This window comes from Poromitra crassiceps (genome assembly GCF_964638095.1).
Source record: "Poromitra crassiceps genome assembly, chromosome: 2".
Lineage (NCBI taxonomy): Eukaryota > Metazoa > Chordata > Actinopteri > Beryciformes > Melamphaidae > Poromitra > Poromitra crassiceps.
This window is the reverse complement of record NC_139624.1, coordinates 35,254,618-35,279,617: the sequence shown is the minus strand read 5'-3', so window position 1 is coordinate 35,279,617 and position 25,000 is coordinate 35,254,618. Positions and strand designations below refer to the sequence as shown.

Here is a 25,000-nt window from a genome sequence, read left to right as displayed (position 1 = left end):
CTCTCCTATGCCCCCGCGCAGGCACGCACACGATAGAAATCTAGAATTTCATTCATTTAAATTTACTGTTTATAATAACAAAATGTGTGTGTGTGTGTATGTTTGTGTGTGTGTGTTTGTGCGTGTGTGTGTGTGTGTGCGTGCATGCGTGCGTGCGTTTGTGTTCATCCTCACCAGAGCTAGACTGGATTTGAAGTTGCAGGACATTGAGATTGAAAGAAAGTTCCTGTGCGAGAGACGATCCAGGCACCGCAAAGGGTTAAATCGGTACTGTACGCTGCCTGTCACACACACACATAACCTTAGGGTACACCAAAATACATTGATATACAAAGAGAGAAACGACGCGCTTCAGCTGACAAAGCCAGACCGGTGCCTCTCAGACAAGGGGACTGAGTTAAACTAGTGAAACAAAAGGAACTGGAGCACACGGTCAAAGTTCGGCAATTTTAATAGGTGCAAACACGGAAAACTGATGTTTCGACACACACAGGTGTCTTCTTCAGAAGACACCTGTGTGCTCCAGATCCTTTTGTTTCACTAGTTTAATACATTGATATACTTTAAGTTTATACTGTACAACTGCACAAACAGCTGTTTTCAAGAACTTTTGCAGTTAAAAGAATAGTAGGAAATAAAATATAAAGTGCATCTACAGTATCTTAGCCCATGCTTGACTGAAATTCATTCCCTACAGCTGCTTGTGGTTATAAATTAGTTGTAGAGTAGATTTGCCTAAATTCATCGAATGGCTCTTCCACTTAAAATACACATGGACATTATATTATCTTACCCCAAAATATGGACATGTCTTTCTCTTTAGCACTAGAAAGACCACAGTAGTCATTTTGACCTTTTTGACATTTACATGTCCAATAACTTTGTTGAATTAAAAAATACAATTCTGCTGGTACCTGACTTTTCCTAAAAGTGTCTGTATTGTCATTTAAAATACTTTTTATATGAATTACACAAAAGGCAGAGGAAATGTTATAATTTTTACCTAGAAAGACCTCACTGAATTTCCCAGGGTTCTAGACCCATTTTTTAGTCTAAATGTTCACATTTTGGTGTTGTTTTGTCTTTTCTAAATATATCTTAATACAATAGAATTCTGCCACTTCTTTTAACTTGCAGTCTTCTCTTAACACACATGAATGCATTAATCTCTCAATTGGCTATTTATCATGAGAGATTATAGAGTTTGGAATCTAGTGGTCAAAATGACCACTTACGGTTGTTCTAGTAGTAGGAATTCTGATCCTTCTAGTGTTAGGACAGATTCATACAGTGATAAGCATGGTCATATAATGATGATGACTATCTGAAGGTGTCCCATGTTTCTCCTCAGGGAGATGCAAGCCCTCAAGAGGGGGTATGAACTGGAATTGTCCAATGAGCAGCTGGAAGACACACAGTCCACCGAGGTACCTGTCACTCACTACAACTAGATCAGAGTACAGACATCTGGTCATATGTGAAAAAGCAGAAGCATTGAGGGGTCTAAACATTTTTAAGGCTCCACAAACTTGGACTTTATTTCCCAGAATTTCATTTTGTCACATTATACAGTATAAGGGCCTGTGTCCACCTAGCGTCTTTTTCCGACTGTTAAACGCTGGGAGTGCGCTGGGGAGCGCTGATCCCAGCGCACAATATACAAGGAAGCAGTCTGAAACTAATGTTAGTTCAGTGCGGTAGTAGCTTGATAGCTGACAGCTAGCAAGCTAACAACACAGGTAGGCTACGTTATTAAAAGCAGTAAGCAGCACAACACTCACCAGAAATATTAAGTGTCTAGCCAATCTGCTCCCACAATTGAGCCGTTCTGTCTCTGTTGCGATAGTGTCTCCATACGAATAATAAAAAAAGCTTCAAAAATTATAGGTACCCCACTCCCATCACTAGACACTCTCTACCATAAACGGACAATCACACGAGCACAAAAAATAGTTTCTGACCCATCCCACCCAGCCAATCACCTGTTCCAACTGTTGCCCTCTGGACGGCGCTACAGATCAATTTCCACCAAAACAACACGATTCAAAAACAGTTTTTTCCCCACTGCCATCAGGTTTCTGAACTCCACTCACCTCTGAAACATCACTGCATACCTCTCCAGCAATGTATATGTTGAATGTTCTGTATTTATGTTGTCATATGTCTGTCTATGTACTGTAATGTCTCATGCTGACACATATTCATGTGCTTAACAATTGCTGTACCGAAAGCAAATTCTGCCGACTTGTTGTGCAGTCCTTAATAAATGAATCTGAATCTGAATCTGAATCTGAATATGATTAGCTGCCAGAAAAGGAGCACCCGACACCAGCGTCTTTCTGAAAAGTTAAAATATTTTCAGCTGGGAGTGCGGGGAGCCGGCGCACAAAAACGCCGGAGCGCTCTGAAAATAGACGCTGGGCGCTGCGCACTTTCTCTAGACGTCCATGTGCGCCCGCATACGCTCTCCCCCCATTGGAAACAACTGAAAAAAGACGCTGGACCTGAGGAAATTACGCTAGGTGGACACAGGCCCTAATGCTGTACTTGTTACTGGTTGGAAACCATTCTGACAGTCTGCACTGGCAGCTATTGAGGCCTCGTTTATTTTAATAGTATACGACTATATCGATGACTCTGGGCCCAGTAACGAGTTATGGTCATTCATAAACTGTGGCCAATTAGAAGAGCTGTTCCAGGCGATCTGAAAGCATAATGATTTCATCATGTAAACCTCACAATGTAGGAAATGTGCTCCTCCTTATGAGTGAGTCATGTTTTTTACTGAGGTTCATATTGGAACTCGTTACCGGTAGTTTGTAGGTTGGATGGTTGATCTTTTCAAACTTCAAATCTAAAACACTGGTGTGTGGGTGGGTGGGTGAATATTTTCTGTGAGTGTAAATTCCATCATGCAAATTATCAGGTGATTTGCTGCAAAAATCAGTGGATACCATATTTAACTCATTGAGTGCCAGCCACTTTTGGAGAACGGACGCTCCCAGTGCCAGAGTTTCAGAGCGTTTTCAGTGATTTCTCGAGGCCCACAGAATATTGTGTGATATTACTGTAAACACCGAACACGCCCAAAGAACGATGAGACTCTCTTCTATCATCAGCAAAAAAAAGTTTATTGATATCATTTTCCGTTCTTTAGTTATGAGCCGGAGAAGATAGGTTGATTTCACCAAAAAGAGACGTTTCAAATTAGAAGCTGAGATAATTAGCCTTTTGTGAAATGAAGCATTTCAAGCACATGACTGACTCTGAAGCTAATATTTTCTGATGTGACACCTCAAAAATAATTTCCTTCAATAAAACAGTGAAAACAAAGGAATTTTGTTTGGCAAAATAATATTTTTTAGCTGCAACCAGCAGCGCTGGCCCCTGCGTGCGCTGCTGGTTGCAGCTTCTTAATGGTTTTGATTTACTGCTGGTGGGCATCAGATATTCTAGCTTGTTTGCCAATCCTATCCTGCTGTCTGGGTCTGTCTGGGTCGGTGTTGTATGCTGCCCTGCACCCTCCTCCGTGGGTGTGGCTCTGGTGGCTCTGGTGGCTCTCTGCTGAGTTTGCTCTGCACTGAAAAGTGCGCTACATCCAGCTTTTTTACAGCGTTCCGCGTGTATTTTTCACCGGCTCCCATCGCTTCCAGTTGAGAATAATAACAACTCCACAACTAATCATGCGTATGGGCTATCGCAGCGGACACAGAGGGGCTCAATTGTGGCAGCAGATTGGCTGCTGCAGGCACAGCTAACGTTATGCTTCATGCATATCGATGCATACCGATGCGATTTCCGTTTCCCCATGACTTCTTCTCTCTTTTTTCCTCGCCTTTCTCTAATCTGGAGAGCACTGTCGCCACCTAATGGGTCCGTAAAATAGCTTTTACACATTCAACATCCACCATACTTTCACAGGAGATGGATCTGGCTTTGATCCACGTCCCACCGTCAAAAAACGCAATTGACGACAATCGTCGTCATTGGCACTCTACGTTAGTATTTGAATTGACGACGATTGTCGTCATTGGCACTCAATGAGTTAAAATCAAATCAGGTAACTTTTTCCACTCTTGAGCTTCCTGTACTGTAGTTCTAGTGAGTTTTTAAGCGGTGCAACTACTCCTATAACTGACATGTGTGTCTGTTGTAGCACGGGATGTGGATGGGATGAAACACGGGATGTCCGTATGCGCATGAGATCTGTAGCCTTGCAGCCTATAGGCCCCTCCCCCAGCACAGAGACAGAGGCGTAGAGAGGGAGAGTGCGTCTTGAGGTCGATAGCGGCTCCAGTGAAACACACACACACACGCATGCATGCACACACACACACACACAAACATACGCACGTACGCACTCAAGTGCACACGCACAGTATTAAGAAACGTCTGGAAATGAGGGGAGAATTCACTTCCTCATGGGTGAGACTTTGGCACGCTATGGAGAGTGCGGCTCAAAACACGCACACGCACACACTCAGTGCCAGAGAAAGGGGAGAGGAGGGTGGGGGTGAAAGGGTCCGACCTGAAAACCTGCACCGCTTACTTCAACACCTGGGTGTGATTTTTAAAGTGAAAGAAGGGCAGAGGGAAAGGGAGAGAGATGGGAAATGTGTCAGCAGCACGTTTTGCAAAATCATAAAAATATAAAAGGAACTGACTATGACACATCAGGGAATTTACATAGTTGGGAAATAATGACAACAAAGCAACTGAAAAGTATGATTTACTCAGTTCCACTAATGTCTCAGCAACAATAAACTCTCATGTCAACAGTTACTCACACATTGTGACTGTGAAGCCTGATCAGATGAGAATGGATTCATTGGCATTTTAATGAGCTTTACCACAAAAATGTCTCACATGTATCTCAGCTAGGGTGGGATTGATGGTTTTCATTTTGACATGTTATAAAACTTAAGCTATAAAATGCAGCATTAATATATCAGAAACAATGTAGCTGAGCTTTTTTTTTTTACTACTTCTGTCACCGAACTAGTTTTAAATATGTGCATGATGCAGTGTTGCTGAACTGAAGGCCCGGGTCAACTCGCCCAGAGAGACAGTCCCACTGTCTGAAGGCATTCTCTCTTTCTTTATTCGTTTCAGCAACGCATTGCTTCAGAGGCCTTAGGGAAACACTGATATATAGTATTCATTATATTGGAATCAATATGGAATATGCATTGTCTGAATATGATTTGAAGTTTTGTCATCTGTGTGTACAATCCTCTATGTTTTGTCCTTCACTAGTGTATGATGTCAAAGCTCAAGCTCAATATTGACTCACAACAATTACAAAATGTGCAAAGTAAACAGAAACAACTGGTTGTTTGTGTATCACCATCACTGAAGGAGGGACAGTTGTCTGAATTGTGTGTTTATTAAGTATATTTTGACTAGTAAAGTACACATTTTCTAGTTTTTGCATTCAGCCCTCGTTGGACATTATGTAAAAAATGTGAAAGGACTTTTGAAATCCGTTTTCCAGAGCGACGCAGCTCCTGAAGCAGAGGAAGAGACTCTACAGCTGACGATGGAGCTTCAGACAGAGATGGATGCCCAAGTCGGATTCAAACAACTGGTGTGTGTGTGTGTGTGTGTGTGTGTGTGTGTGTGTGTGCGTGCATGTGCGTGTGTACTGTATGTGTGTGTATGAATGTGTGTGCATATTTGTAGTAAGTTTGTTTTCATGTGTATGTTTTCACACCTGCATCTCTGAGTGGGTCCCTAAATGTGTTTGTATTTGCTTGTATGTTTGCAAGTGTGTGTGTGTGTGTGTGTGTGTGTGTGTGTGTGTGTGTGTGTGTGTGTGTGTGTGTGTGTGTGTGTGTGTGTGTGTGTGTGTGTGTGTGTGTGTGTGTGTGTGTGTGTGTAGGTGTGTGTGTGTGTGTGTGTGTCTCTGTATATGTCTGTATATTCCTACATGCATCTGTGTGTTCTTTTATGTGTCTGTGTTTTTGCTCTTGAATTTATGCGAGTTATCATTGCACTGATGTCAGGTAAAAACCTTGTATGTCCGAAGTGTGAACTTTTTCAGTAAGTCTGAAAAGGCGTCCGGCTTTTTAGCCTTCTTGCCATGCATGTCTGAGATGATCAGAAGTGCTGAGGGTCTACTAACTAAAAAAACTTGCATTAATCACATCAGTTGGCCTGTTTAACACACGTCTGCCTTCTTTTTTTATTATCAGTGCATAAATTCTTGTTGATTTCTCTATGTCTGAGATGATCCAACAATAATTATTGAAAGGGCTTTGACACACCAAGCACCACTTTTATCGATCTGTAAATGATGATCATTAGTCATAATTAGATTAGATTGGTTAAAGCTTGCTCTTGGCAGAGGATAGTTTCGATCTGATCCATTGACCTCTACAATATGCGGCCCAGCACGCTTCTACTGCGCCACTCCAAATGACCACATTGTAGTTATGAGCTTTTTCAAAGGAGAACAGTATGTGTTCCCTACCAGCAAGCAGCAGCTGAGGAGGAGAGTCAGGAGAGCACAGTGCAGGAGCTGCATGTGGAGTCAGACCGCCTCGGAGAGGAGCTCCACAACCTCAAACATCTGACACAGATCAAAGCTGATGAGAGGGACCGCAAGCACTGGGACATGCTAAGGACTGAGGTACACACACACACACGCACACGTAAAAGGCTAGCTGCTAAAGTACTCATACTCAGAGACGTGCATGTGTACTTTTGAATAATACTTACGTCAGTCTATGTCAGTGCTTATGATGACACCGACACACGTAGACATACCACACACAAATACATGCACTTATGTCTCAAAGCCCTCACAAAGGGACAGAAGAATAACACTTTTATTTTGGACATTTAGTTCAACTTACAATATTCCCGTGACCACCGAGCGACCATGTAAGTGTGAGCGCTATTAAAAGAGACAGAATAAGAGTAAAGAGGAGGTGTAAAAGGCAGTACAGTACGTGGACTTGTGATATACATCAACTCGTGATGCACCTGGACACATCATCACTGATGTTACCTGGGGTCATTGGGTGTTTCGGGTCTTTCAACAATAAGACACCCTCACCCAGATCACGCCCCGGCCCTGCAGAGGGACTGCCTGTGATGTCCAGCATGTTGTAGGTCCTGCAGAGGGACTGCCTGTGATGTCCAGCATGTTGTAGGCCCTGCAGAGGGACTGGCCTGTGATGTCCAGCATGTTGTAGGCCCTGCAGAGGGACTGGCCTGTGATGCCCAGCATGTTGTAGGCCCTGCAGAGGGACTGGCCTGTGATGTCCAGCATGTTGTAGGCCCTGCAGAGGGACTGGCCTGTGATGTCCAGCATGTTGTAGGCCCTGCAGAGGGACTGGCCTGTGATGTCCAGCATGTTGTAGGCCCTGCAGAGGGACTGGCCTGTGATGTCCAGCATGTTGTAATGTAGGCCCTGCAGAGGGACTGGCCTGTGATGTCCAGCATGTTGTAGGCTCTGCAGAGGGACTGGCCTGTGATGTCCAGCATGTTGTAATGTAGGCCCTGCAGAGGGACTGGCCTGTGATGCCCAGCATGTTGTAGGCCCTGCAGAGGGACTGGCCTGTGATGTCCAGCATGTTGTAGGCCCTGCAGAGGGACTGGCCTGTGATGTCCAGCATGTTGTAGGCCCTGCAGAGGGACTGGCCTGTGATGTCCAGCATGTTGTAGGCGCTGCAGAGGGACTGGCCTGTGATGCCCAGCATGTTGTAGGCCCTGCAGAGGGACTGGCCTGTGATGCCCAGCATGCTGTAGGCCCTGCAGAGGGACTGGCCTGTGATGTCCAGCATGTTGTAATGTAGGCCCTGCAGAGGGACTGGCCTGTGATGTCCAGCATGTTGTAGGCCCTGCAGAGGGACTGGCCTGTGATGCCCAGCATGTTGTAGGCCCTGCAGAGGGACTGGCCTGTGATGTCCAGCATGTTGTAGGCCCTGCAGAGGGACTGGCCTGTGATGTCCAGCATGTTGTAGGCCCTGCAGAGGGACTGGCCTGTGATGCCCAGCATGTTGTAGGCGCTGCAGAGGGACTGGCCTGTGATGCCCAGCATGTTGTAGGCCCTGCAGAGGGACTGGCCTGTGATGCCCAGCATGTTGTAGGCCCTGCAGAGGGACTGGCCTGTGATGTCCAGCATGTTGTAATGTAGGCCCTGCAGAGGGACTGGCCTGTGATGTCCAGCATGTTGTAATGTAGGCCCTGCAGAGGGACTGGCCTGTGATGTCCAGCATGTTGTAGGCCCTGCAGAGGGACTGGCCTGTGATGTCCAGCATGTTGTAGGCCCTGCAGAGGGACTGGCCTGTGATGTCCAGCATGTTGTAGGCGCTGCAGAGGGACTGGCCTGTGATGCCCAGCATGTTGTAGGCCCTGCAGAGGGACTGGCCTGTGATGCCCAGCATGTTGTAGGCCCTGCAGAGGGACTGGCCTGTGATGTCCAGCATGTTGTAATGTAGGCCCTGCAGAGGGACTGGCCTGTGATGTCCAGCATGTTGTAGGCCCTGCAGAGGGACTGGCCTGTGATGCCCAGCATGTTGTAGGCCCTGCAGAGGGACTGGCCTGTGATGTCCAGCATGTTGTAGGCCCTGCAGAGGGACTGGCCTGTGATGCCCAGCATGTTGTAGGCCCTGCAGAGGGACTGGCCTGTGATGTCCAGCATGTTGTAGGCCCTGCAGAGGGACTGGCCTGTGATGTCCAGCATGTTGTAATGTAGGCCCTGCAGAGGGACTGGCCTGTGATGTCCAGCATGTTGTAGGCCCTGCAGAGGGACTGGCCTGTGATGTCCAGCATGTTGTAGGCCCTGCAGAGGGACTGGCCTGTGATGTCCAGTAGGGCTGTGGCGATTCACTTATCTCCCGATTCGATACTATCACGATTCTTGGGTGCCGATTCGATTTATATTGCGATTCTTAAGTATTGCGATTCTACGATTATTGCGATTCGATATTACGATTTATTGCGATTTTTGTTTATTTTTTTCTTTTCTTTTTTCAGTTTGTTTGCTTTTTTACACTAGATTAGAACATGGGAAAAGTTGAATCATACAAGAGACTGTATATTATATATCATGAGTAGGGCTGGGCGATATAGTTAAAAACAGGGGCGGACTGGGATCATAATTCAGGCCGGGCATTAGATACCAAGCAGGCCAGGCCGATATGGGCCAACGCGCGTGAAATTTGGGCCGTTTGAAGCCAGATTTGGGCCGTTTGAAGTCCAATTTTACAATGAGATGCACCCACTTTAACCCTGAAGTGTAATTATTACTTCAGACTAACTAATAAAGTAATAAAACCACTAGTAAACCAGTAGGCGGCGCCTGGCCTGCTGTTCAGTGAGTGGCCTGACTGCAAGCACCCAAAAAAAAAAAAAAAAAAAAATTTTTTTTTTTTTTTTTTTTTAATTTGCGATTATCGATTCTGGAATAAAAGATCGATCCAAAAAATCGTGACATTAAAAATCGCGATACTTAGGTGAATCGATTTTTTCCCCCACCCCTAATGTCCAGCATGTTGTAGGCCCTGCAGAGGGACTGGCCTGTGATGCCCAGCATGTTGTAGGCCCTGCAGAGGGACTGGCCTGTGATGCCCAGCATGTTGTAGGCCCTGCAGAGGGACTGGCCTGTGATGCCCAGCATGTTGTAGGCCCTGCAGAGGGACTGGCCTGTGATGTCCAGCATGTTGTAATGTAGGCCCTGCAGAGGGACTGGCCTGTGATGTCCAGCATGTTGTAGGCCCTGCAGAGGGACTGGCCTGTGATGCCCAGCATGTTGTAGGCCCTGCAGAGGGACTGGCCTGTGATGCCCAGCATGTTGTAATGTAGGCCCTGCAGAGGGACTGGCCTGTGATGCCCAGCATGTTGTAATGTAGGCCCTGCAGAGGGACTGGCCTGTGATGTCCAGCATGTTGTAGGCCCTGCAGAGGGACTGGCCTGTGATGCCCAGCATGTTGTAATGTAGGCCCTGCAGAGGGACTGGCCTGGGATGTCCAGCATGTTGTAATGTAGGCCCTGCAGAGGGACTGGCCTGTGATGTCCAGCATGTTGTAGGCCCTGCAGAGGGACTGGCCTGTGATGTCCAGCATGTTGTAGGCGCTGCAGAGGGACTGGCCTGTGATGCCCAGCATGTTGTAGGCCCTGCAGAGGGACTGGCCTGTGATGCCCAGCATGTTGTAGGCCCTGCAGAGGGACTGGCCTGTGATGTCCAGCATGTTGTAATGTAGGCCCTGCAGAGGGACTGGCCTGTGATGTCCAACATGTTGTAGGCCCTGCAGAGGGACTGGCCTGTGATGTCCAGCATGTTGTAGGCCCTGCAGAGGGACTGGCCTGTGATGCCCAGCATGTTGTAGGCCCTGCAGAGGGACTGGCCTGTGATGCCCAGCATGTTGTAGGCCCTGCAGAGGGACTGGCCTGTGATGTCCAGCATGTTGTAGGCCCTGCAGAGGGACTGGTCTGTGATGTCCAGCATGTTGTAGGCCCTGCAGAGGGACTGGCCTGTGATGCCCAGCATGTTGTAGGCCCTGCAGAGGGACTGGCCTGTGATGCCCAGCATGTTGTAGGCCCTGCAGAGGGACTGGCCTGTGATGCCCAGCATGTTGTAGGCCCTGCAGAGGGACTGGCCTGTGATGCCCAGCATGTTGTAGGCCCTGCAGAGGGACTGGCCTGTGATGCCCAGCATGTTGTAGGCCCTGCAGAGGGACTGGCCTGTGATGCCCAGCATGTTGTAGGCCCTGCAGAGGGACTGGCCTGTGATGTCCAGCATGTTGTAGGCCCTGCAGAGGGACTGGCCTGTGATGCCCAGCATGTTGTAGGCCCTGCAGAGGGACTCGCCTGTGATGCCCAGCATGTTGTAGGCCCTGCAGAGGGACTGGCCTGTGATGCCCAGCATGTTGTAGGCCCTGCAGAGGGACTGGCCTACCAACCCTCTACATCCCACCTCAATGGGCTCGCACCTTGGTTGCCACCCGTTGCTTCGGCATTTTTCCACCAGCTCCGTGTACTTTGCCCTGTTCCTCTCGTAAACATCACTTTATCTATATATATATATTTTATTGCGAGGCGGAGTACAGTCCACATTGGTGCATAGTCAAGTAAACATATTTTTACAGAAACAATATTACAGCTTTAGGATGTACAGTTATCTCCTCCCCCCCTTCAAACATAATTTTATGTTTAAACATGTACATGTGCATAAACATAAACATCACTTTATGTTTATGCACATGTACTGTACATACAGATGTACTGTTGTACTGTACACAGATGTACTGTACACACAGATGTACTGTACATACAGATGCACTGTACACACAGATGTACTGTACATACAGATGTAGTCAAGTCAAGTCAAGTTTATTTATATAGCCCTAATTCACAAGCATGTCTCAGAGGGCTTCACAGAGAATATGTCTAGCTAATTCTAGCTGACACAACAGTAGCAAATTACAGAATAAAGATAACACATTGATAGAGAAATATAGAAAATATAGAAATATAGGATAGAGCAGAGGAGAGAGCAGGAGAAGGGAGGGGAGCAGGGGGAATGTGAGAGAGTGATGGGGTGGGGAGGGAATGGGAAATGTTGGAGAGTATAGGAGGTGGGGAAGGAGCAAGAGGAGAGAGCAGGAGAGGGGAAGGGGGAGCGGGGGGTGTGGGGGAGAAGAGAGCAGGGGGAGGGAGGAGGTGGGGAGAGAATGGGAAATGTGGGGGAGGAGAGAGCGTATGGGAGAGTATGGGAGTATAGAGAGAGTATGGGAGACCATATGGAGAGAACAGGGAAAGGAGGGCTAGCTGACACAACAGTAACAAATTACAGTAGTAATAATAACACATCGAACAATTATATGATAGAGAAATATAGACACACATTTTGCAAACTGACATATGTCGATTTCTTAGCAACCAAACTATGCTTCATTTAATTGGCTGCAAGCCTTTAGTAGTGAATCCCTTTGCCAAATAAACACATGTTCACATATAGAGCTTATGGGTGCCGCGCTTTAGGGTAGAATGGGTGCCATGCTTTAAATAGTGGCGGAATAGTGGGAGGGGATAGAATGGGTGCCATGCTTTGGAGTAGAATCCGTACTATGCTTTAGAATAGTGGGGGAAGGGGGGAAGAGGAGAGAGCAGGAGAGGGGAGGAGGGAGGGAGAGCAGGGGGATGTGGGGGAGGGGAGGGCAGGGAGATGGAGGAGGTGGGGAGAAAATTGGAAATGTGTGGGAGGAGAGAACGGAGAATGGGAGGGTGCAGGGGAGGGAGAGCAGGGGGAATGTGAGAGAGGAGAGAGCAGGAAGTGGCAGGGAAGGGGGGAAATTGGGGAGAAGAGGAGGAGGGGAAGGAGCAGAGGAGGGGAGAAAGAGGAGAGAGCAGGAGAAGGGAGGGGGGAGAGCGGTGGGATGTGGGGGAGGAGAGAGCATGGAAAGAGAGGAGGTGGGGGGGGGGATGGGAAATGTGGGAGAGGAGAGAACAGGAAGGGGCAAGTGGGGAAGGAGCAGGGGAAGGGGGAAAGAGAAAGAGAGGGGGGGAGAAGATCAGACAAACTGACTACTCTAGACATTAACCAGAGCTAACTAGGACATAGGGGATCTAGCTAATCTACAGTCTAGTCTGGCCTATCCTATTCTGCTCTAGTCTGATTTTAGCCTGAACACTATAACAGGTCTACAGCCTATAGTTAGGCTGTAGCTAATCTATCGCCTACCTAAGCTATTCTAACCTACCGACAGCCCTCGACCAGTGATGGAGAGCACCGATGCCCCCCGCCCCGGCCCCCGCCCCCACACACATAAGGAGTGGGAGAGAAGGCCAGGCTGGGACACAGCGGTACCCCCTCACCCCCAGTGAACGCAAGAAAACCTTTCCACCATATGGTGGCAATCCACCACATGGATTGCCTCAGTGACTTGGCTGAAGAGGAACCTTGTGAGGCCGATGTACTGAAGGGGTCCAGCTATGGACCCCATCTGGGGTTTCAGATTATGGAAATAAAATTTACAAAAGAACAGAAAATTTTAAATGTAAAAAGGAGTCCAACAAAAGGAATACGAAAATGTAGTCTTTAAATTATCCTAAGATCAGGGAAGAGAGTTGAAAATGTAAAAAGTAGAGTCCAAGAAGAAATAGAAAATATAGTCTTCTTATATAGTTCAGAGAATACTAGCTAATTTGCTAGGTGAAAAAGGGGTAAAAAGATTGGGAGTTCTACGAGGATGATCTGAGGAATCCATGAGTCCGCATTGGTGACATCGATTAAGAGGAGAGGAGGGGAGGATAGGGGTCGGAGGTGATGATGAGGCCAGGGGAAGTGGGGAGGAGGACGTCCCCCCCCTTCCCCTGGGCAGGCAGATGAAGGAGTAGTGGGTAGGTGGGCCGGAGTGACGACAGGTGACCAGGATGATGAGGATAGGGGTCGGTGGTGATGATGAGCCCGGGGTGTCAGACAGGCGAAGGAGTAGTGGGTAGATGGCCTAGAGTGACGACAGGTAGCTGGGACAATGACGACCGGACCTAGGGCTGCAGCGGTACAACAGATATTACAACTTCTGTAATATCTGTTGTACTGTACACAGATGTACTGTACACACATATGTACTGTACATACAGATGCACTGTACACACAGATGTACTGTACATACAGATGTACTGTACACACAGATGTACTGTTGTACTGTACATACAGATGTACTGTACATACAGATGTACTGTTGTACTGTACATACAGATGTACTGTACATACAGATGTACTGTACACACAGATGTACTGTACACACAGATGTACTGTTGTACTGTACATACAGATGTACTGTACATACAGATGTACTGTACACACAGATGTACTGTTGTACTGTACATACACATGTACTGTACATACAGATGTACTGTACACACAGATGTACTGTTGTACTGTACATACAGATGTACTGTACATACAGATGTACTGTACACACAGATGTACTGTTGTACTGTACATACAGATGTACTGTACATACAGATGTACTGTACACACAGATGTACTGTTGTACTGTACATACACATGTACTGTACATACAGATGTACTGTACACACAGATGTACTGTTGTACTGTACATACAGATGTACTGTACACACAGATGTACTGTACACACAGATGTACTGTTGTACTGTACATACAGATGTACTGTACATACAGATGTACTGTACACACAGATGTACTGTTGTACTGTACATACAGATGTACTGTACATACAGATGTACTGTACACACAGATGTACTGTTGTACTGTACATACACATGTACTGTACATACAGATGTATTGTACATACAGATGCACTGTACATACAGATGTACTGTACATACAGATGCACTGTACATGAATGCAGTCAAACACACACACTCTCACGCACACGCACGCGCACACACACACACACACACACACACACACACACACACACACACACACACACACACACACACACACACACAGGGACTACAGATGTAAATTAGCTTGAAGCTATAATCTGGTGCAAGGCATCTCTTTGTTCTTTGTGCCACAAACCAATTTTCCTAACGGACAAATAAATACTTCATTCATTCATTCATTCTTTACTGAGAATGATTAATGTACATGCACACTGTCCCTGCCAAATAAACCGAATTAAATAAAAAAATACACACACACACACACACACACACAGAAGTGATAATAGTTCTCCCTGTGTAAATCTATCCATAGCAAATGGAACAGCGCTTGAAGCAGCAACTGCGAGAGAAAGACCTGGACATCACAGAGCACAAAAAGTGGATTGCTGTGCTACAGCGCAGGTGTGTGTGTGTGTGTGTGTGTGTGTGTGTGTGTGTGTGTGTGTGTGTGTGCGTGCGTGTTTTTAACTGCTGATCCCCCCCATTTGTGGGTGTATGGCTGTGCTCCCCCTTCCCTCCCTCTCTTTCTCTCTGTTTCTCATACTCTTTATTTCTTTCTTTCTCTCTCATAAAAACGTCATCTCATTGAACAGTTCGATGTTTCTCAATATCTTTTGACCCATTTGAATGCATTTAAATACACACCAAGAATGATGCTAAACTAATTAGTGTTATTTTTTAATTCTGAGCCCAACCCCATACTTTACTTTACTTTACAATATCATTTACAAAAACAGTCACTAGGTTGTCCCTGCTACACATTAAAGCCTGGGACCTCTAGACTGTGCTGTTCATATTGACAAGTATCTCTTTCTCTCTCTCTCTCTCTCTCTCTCTGTCCCTGTCTCTCTCTCTCTCTCACACACACACACACACACACACACACACACACACACACACACACACACACACACACTATCTCCCTCTCTCTCTCCCTCTCCCTCTCTGTGTCTCACTCACACGCACACTATATCTCTCTCTCATCCTCTCTTCCTCAGGGTGTCAGTGCATACCACTATATGCGACAAGATTGCGGCGGACATGAATAAGTATGTTAAGGCAAAACAAATCACCTCACAGGCATTCACAGAGTTGACAAGCCAGTTTAAAATCCTGGACAATGAGATTGAGATCCAACGCAGCATCGCCATCAAAATGGACAGGTGTGTGTGTGTGTGTGCGTGTGCGTGTGCGTGTGCGTGTGTGTGTGTGCGTGTGCGCGTGCGCACGCACGCGCGTTTACATAACTTTGTTTGTTATATATCTTTAATTTAAGATTAATTATCAGTGGAATTTGTCTATATCCCCATCCTTAATTTGTTGTAAGAGTATGATATTTTATTACTTTTCTTTGTTTGCGTCTGTCCTTTCCAGATCACTGGCGAAGGCTCGCATGGAGCTCTGCCACAGCTACAAAGTGAGGGACAGCCTACGCTACAGCATCTGCAAGGTCTAGGCACATACACACACACACGCGCGCGCGCGCGTAGAGAGCTCAATAAAGTATATCACATAAGCATTATTGTTATTGCAATTATGATTACAGTGCTGCGCCTTTAAAGCTTTAAAGTGTTTCGATAGACACTTAAGCAATAAGCCAGAAGATGACCGCAAAGTGCCTGTTCCAAAATCACTGCAGCCCTGAGCGGAACATATCTGCCCAATAGATTTATGTCCAGTAGATTTCTGATCAGTAATAATTAAATAACAATCAAGTGTTATTCTTCTGCCAAGCAATATAGTTTCTGTAGCTCAAGTATATGTATAAATGGTTATTTGTGCATCAATATTTAGATGATCAGTTATGCAGTCAAAGGTGTGTATTAATATGTATTCTACAGCAGCTAGCCTCAGCCAGTCAGAATGGAGGACCAGAATTATACCTATCCTGATAGTAACACTCAATCCCTTTCTATGCTGTTTATATCTCATATCTCATTTTCCCCATAACATCTTGTAGGAGGCCCAGAGGCTCTCTGAGGTCAGTAAGGAATGGGAGGACCACAAAGTGGAGTTGGAGAATCTCACACACATGATCGACGTCAAGGAGCAGGCACTGCTGGAGATGGAGAAGATCCATGAGACAGCCATACAGAGCCGCAATGATCTGTATGTTTGTTGTTGGTTTGTGTTTTGAGTGTGTGTGTGTGTGTGTGTGTGTGTGTGTGTGTGTGTGTGTGTGTATGTGTGTAATGTGCGTGTGCACGTGCATGCTGGGCTGTGTGGTCCATACAATGCTTTAATTGTATCCCTATCCACAATCAACTTCTGTAATATCATATACTATAAAGTATTTTTCAAGAATAAAATGACAATGTATTTTTTCTGGATTCATACATTACGTCATTTGGCAGACGCTTTTATCCAAAGCGACTTACAATAACACATTTTTGTCAGCAATAGAGCAATCAACTATGCAACACAGTCTATGACAACTACAACTTCTGAAGGAATAGTAGTAGTTGTTTAGGTTTTTTTATTTTTTTTATTTTTTTTCAAGTAGAGTGAACCTGTGCTAGCTCTCTGTATGTGTGTTTGTGCGTTCTCCTACAGCGGCATCCAGCTCCTGGAACGTGAAGAGGAGGTGTGCATCTTAACTGAGAAGATGAATGTGGGGAGCTCCATCAACGCCAAGGGCGACATGGCTCTGGTGATGCTGCAGGAGGAGACGAGGGGGCTGCAGCTGGCCATCAGCGAGGAACAGAGGCAGATCCACCTGAGGAACAAGGTGCAGCCCCGCGCCACACAGCTGGAGGAAGAGGTTGCACTGATAAAGATAGAGGTAGGAAATTATGTGTGTATCCAAGCTCACACATAAACACAAACTTTTCTTTTGTTAAAACGTTATAGGTGGAAGAAGTTTTTATGTATTTATGGAAAAGATAGCCTACCCAGAAATTTGAAGAAGTTGTAATTGATCTAATTCACGCGGATCGTTGATTAAAATCACTGATATAAATACAGATTCTGAGTTTCTTTGACTCAGATGACTAACTGCGCAAACACACTGGATCCGTAAATTCAGCCCGAGCTGGAGCCTGGCCGTTCACACCAGAAGCGCTCTGTTTTGATCTGTGCTGGTCACAACTTGTACTGAGCTCCTGCCTGACTGCACACAATCGCTCGCAAAAAAAATAGACCAGACGCCGAAATGATCGCTGCAGACTGCGAGCTGCCAGCGTCTGCCCGGTCTAATCTGTTAACAAGGGTGGCGAAAAGAAACTGGCTGCACTTCCAGATGCTTCGCGTCACTTCCACCTCTGGTTTAGGTTAGTTTATTAGGATCCCTGGATTAAGGTGTTTTTGCACCTTAAAAGTGCCATTAAAGGATGGCTTTGCCGATTACCAACCCACCTTGTATCATTATAATGTCGTTAATATAAGCAGGTGGGCATTGTTTACCTTCGCTATATGTTTTCCATTGAGAAATATCCTCCCTGCTCCCGCTTGCAGAAACTCTGCCCCCGCCAGCTGCAAGTCCTTAAGGCTCATTAAGGCGTGGACGATCTCCGTGGATGTGCGCATACTTAATTTTTTTTAATAATCAACAATAACAGCCGCCCTGGAAGCCGAATCGACAGCCATCGGAGCAGATTCCGTGTCTCGAGCAGAGCTTCTGCAGTTCCGTTGTGATGCGTTGTGACGTAAAACACGTCACAGCGGAGCATTTTGCCTGAGGATGAACTGGGAGCTCGCCATGTGGAAAGCATATAGCGAAGGTAAACACTGTCCATCTTTCATTATAATAATACAAAGTAAAGCCATCCTTTATAGAGAAACGTGACTTTCATAGAGGGCCACACAGACAGGAGACATTCATGTCTCTCTGAATCCTTCCTTACTCTGACATTAAATAAACACCGTACATCAATGATCATGTCTTGTAGGAGAATATCAGGTAAACAGTGATAGGCAGTGATACAGAAGGCATCTGACCCTATGCAGTCATGACCATTTATAGACCTGCTGAATTCCTGTCTTGTCCATCTCTCTCTGTCTCTCACACATGGATTCACACATACTGTAAACGCTGCACCGTTATTCATATCAGACTCTCCATTTCATTCATCTCTAAACAAACTGCTAGGCAAATAGCTTCCATTAGACATGTGCTGCACCCGTATTAAAGAGGTGTTCATAAACATGAAACTGACAGATACTTGGACTGTTTTGACTCCCCAGTTGAATCCAATTCACAAGGAATGGTGATTGGGTATTGAAGGGAAAACAACTTGTGGTTGATGTCTGGATTTCTCACTCACTCGTCTCCTCTCCTCTGCCCTCATTTCATCTCATCTCCTCTTGTCTCGTCATCTCTCCTCTCCTCTCCTCTGCTCTGCTCTCCTCTCCTCTTGTCTCCTCTCTTCTCCTCTTGTCTCCTGTCCTCTGCTCTCCTCTTGTCTCCTCTCCTCTTGTCTCCTCTCATCTCCTCTCCTCTCCTCTGCTCTCCTCTTGTCTCCTCTGCTCTGCTCTCCTCTCCTCTTGTCTCCTCTCCTCTGCTCTCCTCTCCTCTTGTCTCCTCTCATCTTATCTCCTCTGGTCTCGTCTCCACTGCTGTCCTCTCCTCTCCTCTTGTCTCCTCTCATCTCCTCTCCTCTGCTCTGCTCTCCTCTTGTCTCCTCTCCTCTCCTCTGTTCTCCTCTTCTCTTGTCTGTTCTCCTCTCCTCTCCTCTCTTCATTTCTTGCCAACAGTCTCTTTTGTCTGATCAGTAGGGGCTTATGCAAGCAAACCCATCTTCTGTGTGTGTGTGTGTGTGTGTGTGTGTGTGTGTGTGTGTGTGTGTGTGTGTGTGTGTCTGTCTGTTTGTGTCTGTTTGTGTCTCAGTGCAAAAGGTATGCAGCATTTCCCCTATCCACCCCCCCCTGTGTGTGTATGTGTGTGTGTGTGTGTGTGTGTGTGTGTGTGTGTGTGTGTGTGTGTGTGTGTGTGTGTGTGTGTGTGTGTGTGTGTGTGTGTGTGTGCGTGCGTGCGCGCGTGTGTGTGTGTGCGTGTGTGTGTGTGCGCACGCAAAATGAGAGGTGTTTATACACCTCTCATTTTCCTGTTTGTCAGCCTGTGTATAGACCCATTGTCCCTCAAGACGTTCAATTCCTGCCCAGTGGCCTTCGGAATGTGTCTGTGTCTGTGTGCGTGTGTGTGTGTGTGTGTGTGTGTGTGTGTGTGTGTGTGTGTGTGTGCATGCGCAAGCCTCCCTGTCATCCGCCCAGGCTTTATCCCACAGTGTTGCATGCCATCATCCGTGTGTGTGTGTGTGTGTGTGTGTGTGTGTGTGTGTGTGTGTGTGTGTGTGTGTGTGCAAAGTTGTTTCTCTCTACCACCAAGATTTTGAAAAACAATATTGCAGGACATACTTCAGTTTTTGGTGTTTGTATGTCTGTCTGTGTTTGTCTATTTATCCACTTGATCACGCACCATTAAGTCCCTGTCCTGTCTTTGATCACTCATCAAAAGAGCTCAAGTGGAGGATGTCTGTGAGCTCTGTTAAAGAGGTCAAATAAATGTCTGTGAGCTCTGTTAGAGGTCAAATAAATGTCTGTGAGCTCTGTTAAAGAGGTCAAATAAATGTCTGTGAGCTCTGTTAAAGAGGTCAAATAAATGTCTGTGAGCTCTGTTAAAGAGGTCAAATAAATGTCTGTGAGCTCTGTTATAGAGGTCAAATAAATGTCTGTGAGCTCTGTTAAAGAGGTCAAATAAATGTCTGTGAGCTCTGTTAAAGAGGTCAAATAAATGTCTGTGAGCTCTGTTAAAGAGGTCAAATAAATGTCTGTGAGCTCTGTTAAAGAGGTCAAATAAATGTCTGTGAGCTCTGTTAAAGAGGTCAAATAAATGTCTGTGAGCTCTGTTAAAGAGGTCAAATAAATGTCTGTGAGCTCTGTTAAAGAGGTCAAATAAATGTCTGTGAGCTCTGTTAAAGAGGTCAAATAAATGTCTGTGAGCTCTGTTAAAGAGGTCAAATAAATGTCTGTGAGCTCTGTTAAAGAGGTCAAATAAATGTCTGTGAGCTCTGTTAAAGAGGTCAAATAAATGTTTGTGAGCTCTGTTAAAGAGGTCAAATAAATGTCTGTGAGCTCTGTTAAAGAGGTCAAATAAATGTCTGTGAGCTCTGTTAAAGAGGTCAAATAAATGTCTGTGAGCTCTGTTAAAGAGGTCAAATAAATGTCTGTGAGCTCTGTTAAAGAGGTCAAATAAATTCATTCATTCATTCATTCATTTATTTAGAAGATGGGACATTGCACATTAATGGACAGTACAGCCGTACAGTAAATATGCCAGGTTTTAGCCCAAGGGCTAGTTTCCACCTGTAGTCCCATGGCAGGTTGATGTAATCTTGAAAAGAAAAAAAAAAGAAATTAATAGTACAAAAAATGAATAGTATAGCAGGTTAGTAAAACATAAGGTGAGTAAAACACACAGAGCATGCAGTAAAACATGACAGACAATATGTTAAAAATGATCACATTGTTGGTTTGATCTGAGCCACAATTTCAATTGGCCTTTAAAGGTGGCGAGACTAGGGCATTCTCTAATAAAGAGAGGTAGATTATTCCAGAGGGTGCTTCCCATGTAGGATAAGGTCCTCTGGCTAAAGCAAGTTTTTCTGAAGGGGACCTCACAGACCTTGTTCGTAATGGCCCGAGTGACACGGGTCGAGTTGGCGGTCGAATGATATTTGATGAAGTCAGCTAGAGGAGGCGGCGCCAGTCCATGTAGAACTTTGTATATTAAACAGGCAGAGGTGAAATTTCTAAAGTTCTCAAAACTTAGCATGTCATATTTACGTATGACATGACAGTGGTGATGAGAAAAGGGTTTTTTATCTAGTATTTTCAGGGCTTTTTTATAAAGTAATTCGGCTGGTTTGAGAGTAGTTACTCCTGTCAACGACCAGCTATTTATACAATAGTTCAGATGCGAGAGGATCATCGAGTGTAAAAATAAAAACGCAGCGTCTGTGGACAGACAGTTCCTTATTTGTCTGAAGTTATACAAGTGGAATTTAATTTTTTTGGAGATCATTTTGATGTGGTTGCTGAACGTTAGGTTGGAATCCAACATCACGCCTAAGTATTTAAACTCGTTAACCACAGATAATTCCTCTGACCCCAAGAAGACATTGGAGCGCGCAGGTGCAATGTTTCTTTTAGAAAAGAACATGCAAACTGTTTTTTTTGCATTCAGCATGAGACAAGATTTAGTTAGCCATGCCTGGATATGAGAGAGAGCTGAAGATAAGACACGTGCCGCCTCCCCTGGGTTTTTAGCCCTTGTGAAGATAACTGTGTCGTCAGCATAAAGCTGGACATCTACATTAAAACAGTAATCAGGAAGATCATTAATGTACAAAGAAAAGAAAATTGGCCCCAAAATTGACCCTTGGGGGACCCCTACTGGACAGCTCAGGTAAGGGGAGCTGACACCGCCAACCACAGTGCACTGCTCCCGGTGAGACAGATATGATTCAACCCATTTAATGGCCGCAACAGAAAAATTGAAGCTGGACAATTTAGAGAGGAGCACACTGTGGTTGACGGTGTCAAACGCCCTCTTAAGGTCGAGGAACACAGCTCCCACACAACCATCCCTGTCCAAGGAGCCTTTTATTTTCTCCAAGAGCAGGACCAAAGCAGAGTCAGTTGAGTGATGTGGACGAAAACCAAACTGCATGGGGTGCAAGGGGGTCTGGCTCGTCTCAAGAAATTCTATAAGTTGTTTAGCAACCCATTTTTCAATGATTTTAGAGATTATTGGTAAAATACTGATGGGTCTAAAGTTGTTCATGTCAGATTTATCACCAGCTTTGTAGATTGGGGTAACTGAGGCCAGTTTCCATGCCTTTGGGACGGTTGAGTGCTTGATGGATAAATTAACTAAGTGCATAATAGGTGGCGCTAATGTCTCTTTATTTAACTTCAAGAAGCTGGTGTTAAGACCATAAACATCTTTAGCCTTAGAGCTGTTCAGAGCACTAATTATATCAATGACCTCAGGTACAGAAATTTCCTGGATGGTGAAAATTGGTACTCCATTGACTGTAGGGTTATTCACCATATTTACAGGGCATGTGGATACGCTAAACTGTTTCGAGATGTCATCAATAGATTTTATAAAGAAGGTGTTGAGTTTTTCTGCCAAGGTGACAGGGTTGCTCACCAGCCGGTTGTCGACCTTTAATTCCATAGCTTTAGTGTCCTGTTTCAGTTGTTTACCTGTCAGTTTATTAATATTTTGCCAGATTTTTTTGCTGTTCCCCTTTGCACTTTCCATAACAGTGATAAAAAAGTTGGCTTTAGCCTTCCTTAATTCAGCAATCACCTTATTTCGAGCTGAAACAAACAATTGTCGGTCAGTACCTAGCCCAGTTGTAATTGACTTTTTAAGCAACAAGTCCCTGACTTTCATCAGTTTCAAACACGACGAGTTGAGCCAGGGGAGGGAGGTGGATTTCCTCCTCCTGTGGCTCCCTCGTCTGGAGAAACTGAGGATTACATCCTTCAACCTAGAGTGAAACATATCGCTACTGATGTCTGCATCATCACACGTGGTGAGATTATCCCACTCAATATCTTTTAGAGCTCTTGCCAGATTTTGTTCTTCGTTTTTAGGGACAGTCAAAGTGTTTGTACGGTTATCAGAAGTACTAGAGAATGGGTTTTGGAAGCGGGATTTATTAAGTTTTCTGGAAAAAAAAATCGCATTATGGTCCGAGATTCCTGTTAACAGGTTGTGTATTTTAGTAACACTTCTAGGTTTGTTCGAGAAAATTAAGTCAATTTTTGATTGAGATCGATGAGTGATTCTAGTGGGTTGGTCAATTAACTGAGTAAAATTAAAATAATCCATAATTGATTTCAGGCTTTTTCTATCTTTTTTCACGTCCCAATTTATATTCCAGTCTCCAATCAAAATAATTTCTTTTTTGTGGTCACATGAATTAAGGAGCGTCTTGAGATGATCATAAAAATCAATTTTAGCCGAAGGCTTGCGATAGATGCAGACAATCACCAGCGACATTTCATCGGACAGAGAGATATTTACACCAACACATTCTAGACTAAAATCATTGGGCCATATTATCTGGTTGCATTTCAGATGTTCCCTAACATATAAAATTACCCCCCCACCCTTCCCCTGACCCCCCCTATCCCTTCTAAAACTAGTATATCCAGGTAGTGAGATAGCAGCTTCTGGTGAGGAGCTAGTTAGCCAAGTTTCAGATATCCCCAGAAAATCAATGTTAGAGTTACATAGCAGGTGTTCTAATTGCTCCCGTTTAGGTAGCATGCTACGGGCATTTAGATGCCCCCCAAACAACCCCCCCTTTTTACATACAGGGTCCCAAATTGTCCTTGCTTGATTTAGTGTACGAAATATTTTTAAGGATCGATGTCTTTTGATTACAGGGTTTCTATACTTAGCTAGCTTTGAGGAAAAAGGCAGCCCAGTTCGATGGGCCGCTGCTATGGACCTCTGGGATGCAGGCCCTAGGCCCGTTTGATGGATCATCTCCGCTGCGCTGTTGGTAGCCAGGGGTAGCGCCGCAGCCGAGCTGGTGGTGGAAGGCGAAGGTGGGAGGCCGTTTGCCTCCCGCTGCGGCGACGCTGACCCTCTTGGTGGCCTTGCCGAGCGGATCGCTGGGGTAGTTGGGGATACCCTCTCCGCTGCGCTGTTGATGATCTGGTTAATGCCAGAATGTGAAGTGCGGCGTCGGAGGCGCACCCGGGAGATGTGAATGAGGGGAATGTTTCTTACTGTTCGATGATCGGGTGTCTGACTGACTGACAAAGTTGTTGTCTGCAATGCAGTGGGGGAGGCGACTGGAGTTGACGATAGCGGGGGGGGGAACTAACGTGATCCTTGGTGGAGAGGGAGTTTCTAAGGTGTGGGACAGGAGTGACCGGAAGTGGACGCATGGAGGTGGCTAGTCATGTTCGGCTGGTGTGGATCTTATAAAACAAATTATCAGTTAAAATGCGTGAGCCCAAGGCATTGGGGTGAATGCCATCAGGCCGGAAGAAAGCAGGGCGATTCCAGAAAAGGTTAAAATTATCGATAAAAACTATGTTGCGAGTTGCACAAGTTGATTCGAGCCAGGTGTGAAAACCCAATGTGCGGCTAAATCGTTCCACCCCGCGATTACGAGGGGGGAGCGGGCCAGAAACAAACACACGTTTGTTGTGGACCGAGAGAAAGTCCAGGAGAGCTGTGTAATCCCTTCTAAGCTTTTCGGATGCCCTTTTTGGGATGTCGTTGCAGCCGACATGAATGACAACGTCTTGGACTAGTGCGTGGTCAGCCAGGATGCTGGGGATTTCTGACGTGATATCTGTTACCTTGGCCCCTGGAAAACAGAACGTGGCCACAGACTTCTTTTTAAAACCCCTTACAATTGAATCGCCAATAATAAGAGTGGATGGAGGGGGTGCGGACATTGAAGGAGATATTACTTGTAATAGCGGAGGAAGTGGCTGTGAGAGGGGGGGGACACGAGCTCCCCCCAGGGCCGGTGTAAAATGCACGACATTAGTGATCAAACCAACGATAGCGGCCACTTCACTCGAGCAAGGCGGGTTCGGTGACGTCCCCGTATGTCTGTGAGCTCTGTTAAAGAGG

General features: G+C 45.6%; 1 protein-coding gene across 1 annotated transcript in view; it reads left to right on the top strand.

The window, feature by feature from the left end:
* ccdc146 (coiled-coil domain containing 146) overlaps nt 1-25,000 on the top strand; it is a gene marked incomplete at both ends in the record, with an annotated part of 101,013 nt that overhangs the window by 59,747 nt on the left and 16,266 nt on the right. Inside the window, 9 exons of the mRNA XM_083661960.1 lie at nt 178-267; nt 1,352-1,427; nt 5,495-5,569; nt 6,476-6,631; nt 14,702-14,790; nt 15,387-15,551; nt 15,763-15,838; nt 16,349-16,497; nt 16,942-17,170. Coding sequence (XP_083518086.1) covers nt 178-267; nt 1,352-1,427; nt 5,495-5,569; nt 6,476-6,631; nt 14,702-14,790; nt 15,387-15,551; nt 15,763-15,838; nt 16,349-16,497; nt 16,942-17,170 — 1,105 coding nt within the window. The remainder of the gene's footprint in view (nt 1-177; nt 268-1,351; nt 1,428-5,494; nt 5,570-6,475; nt 6,632-14,701; nt 14,791-15,386; nt 15,552-15,762; nt 15,839-16,348; nt 16,498-16,941; nt 17,171-25,000) is intronic.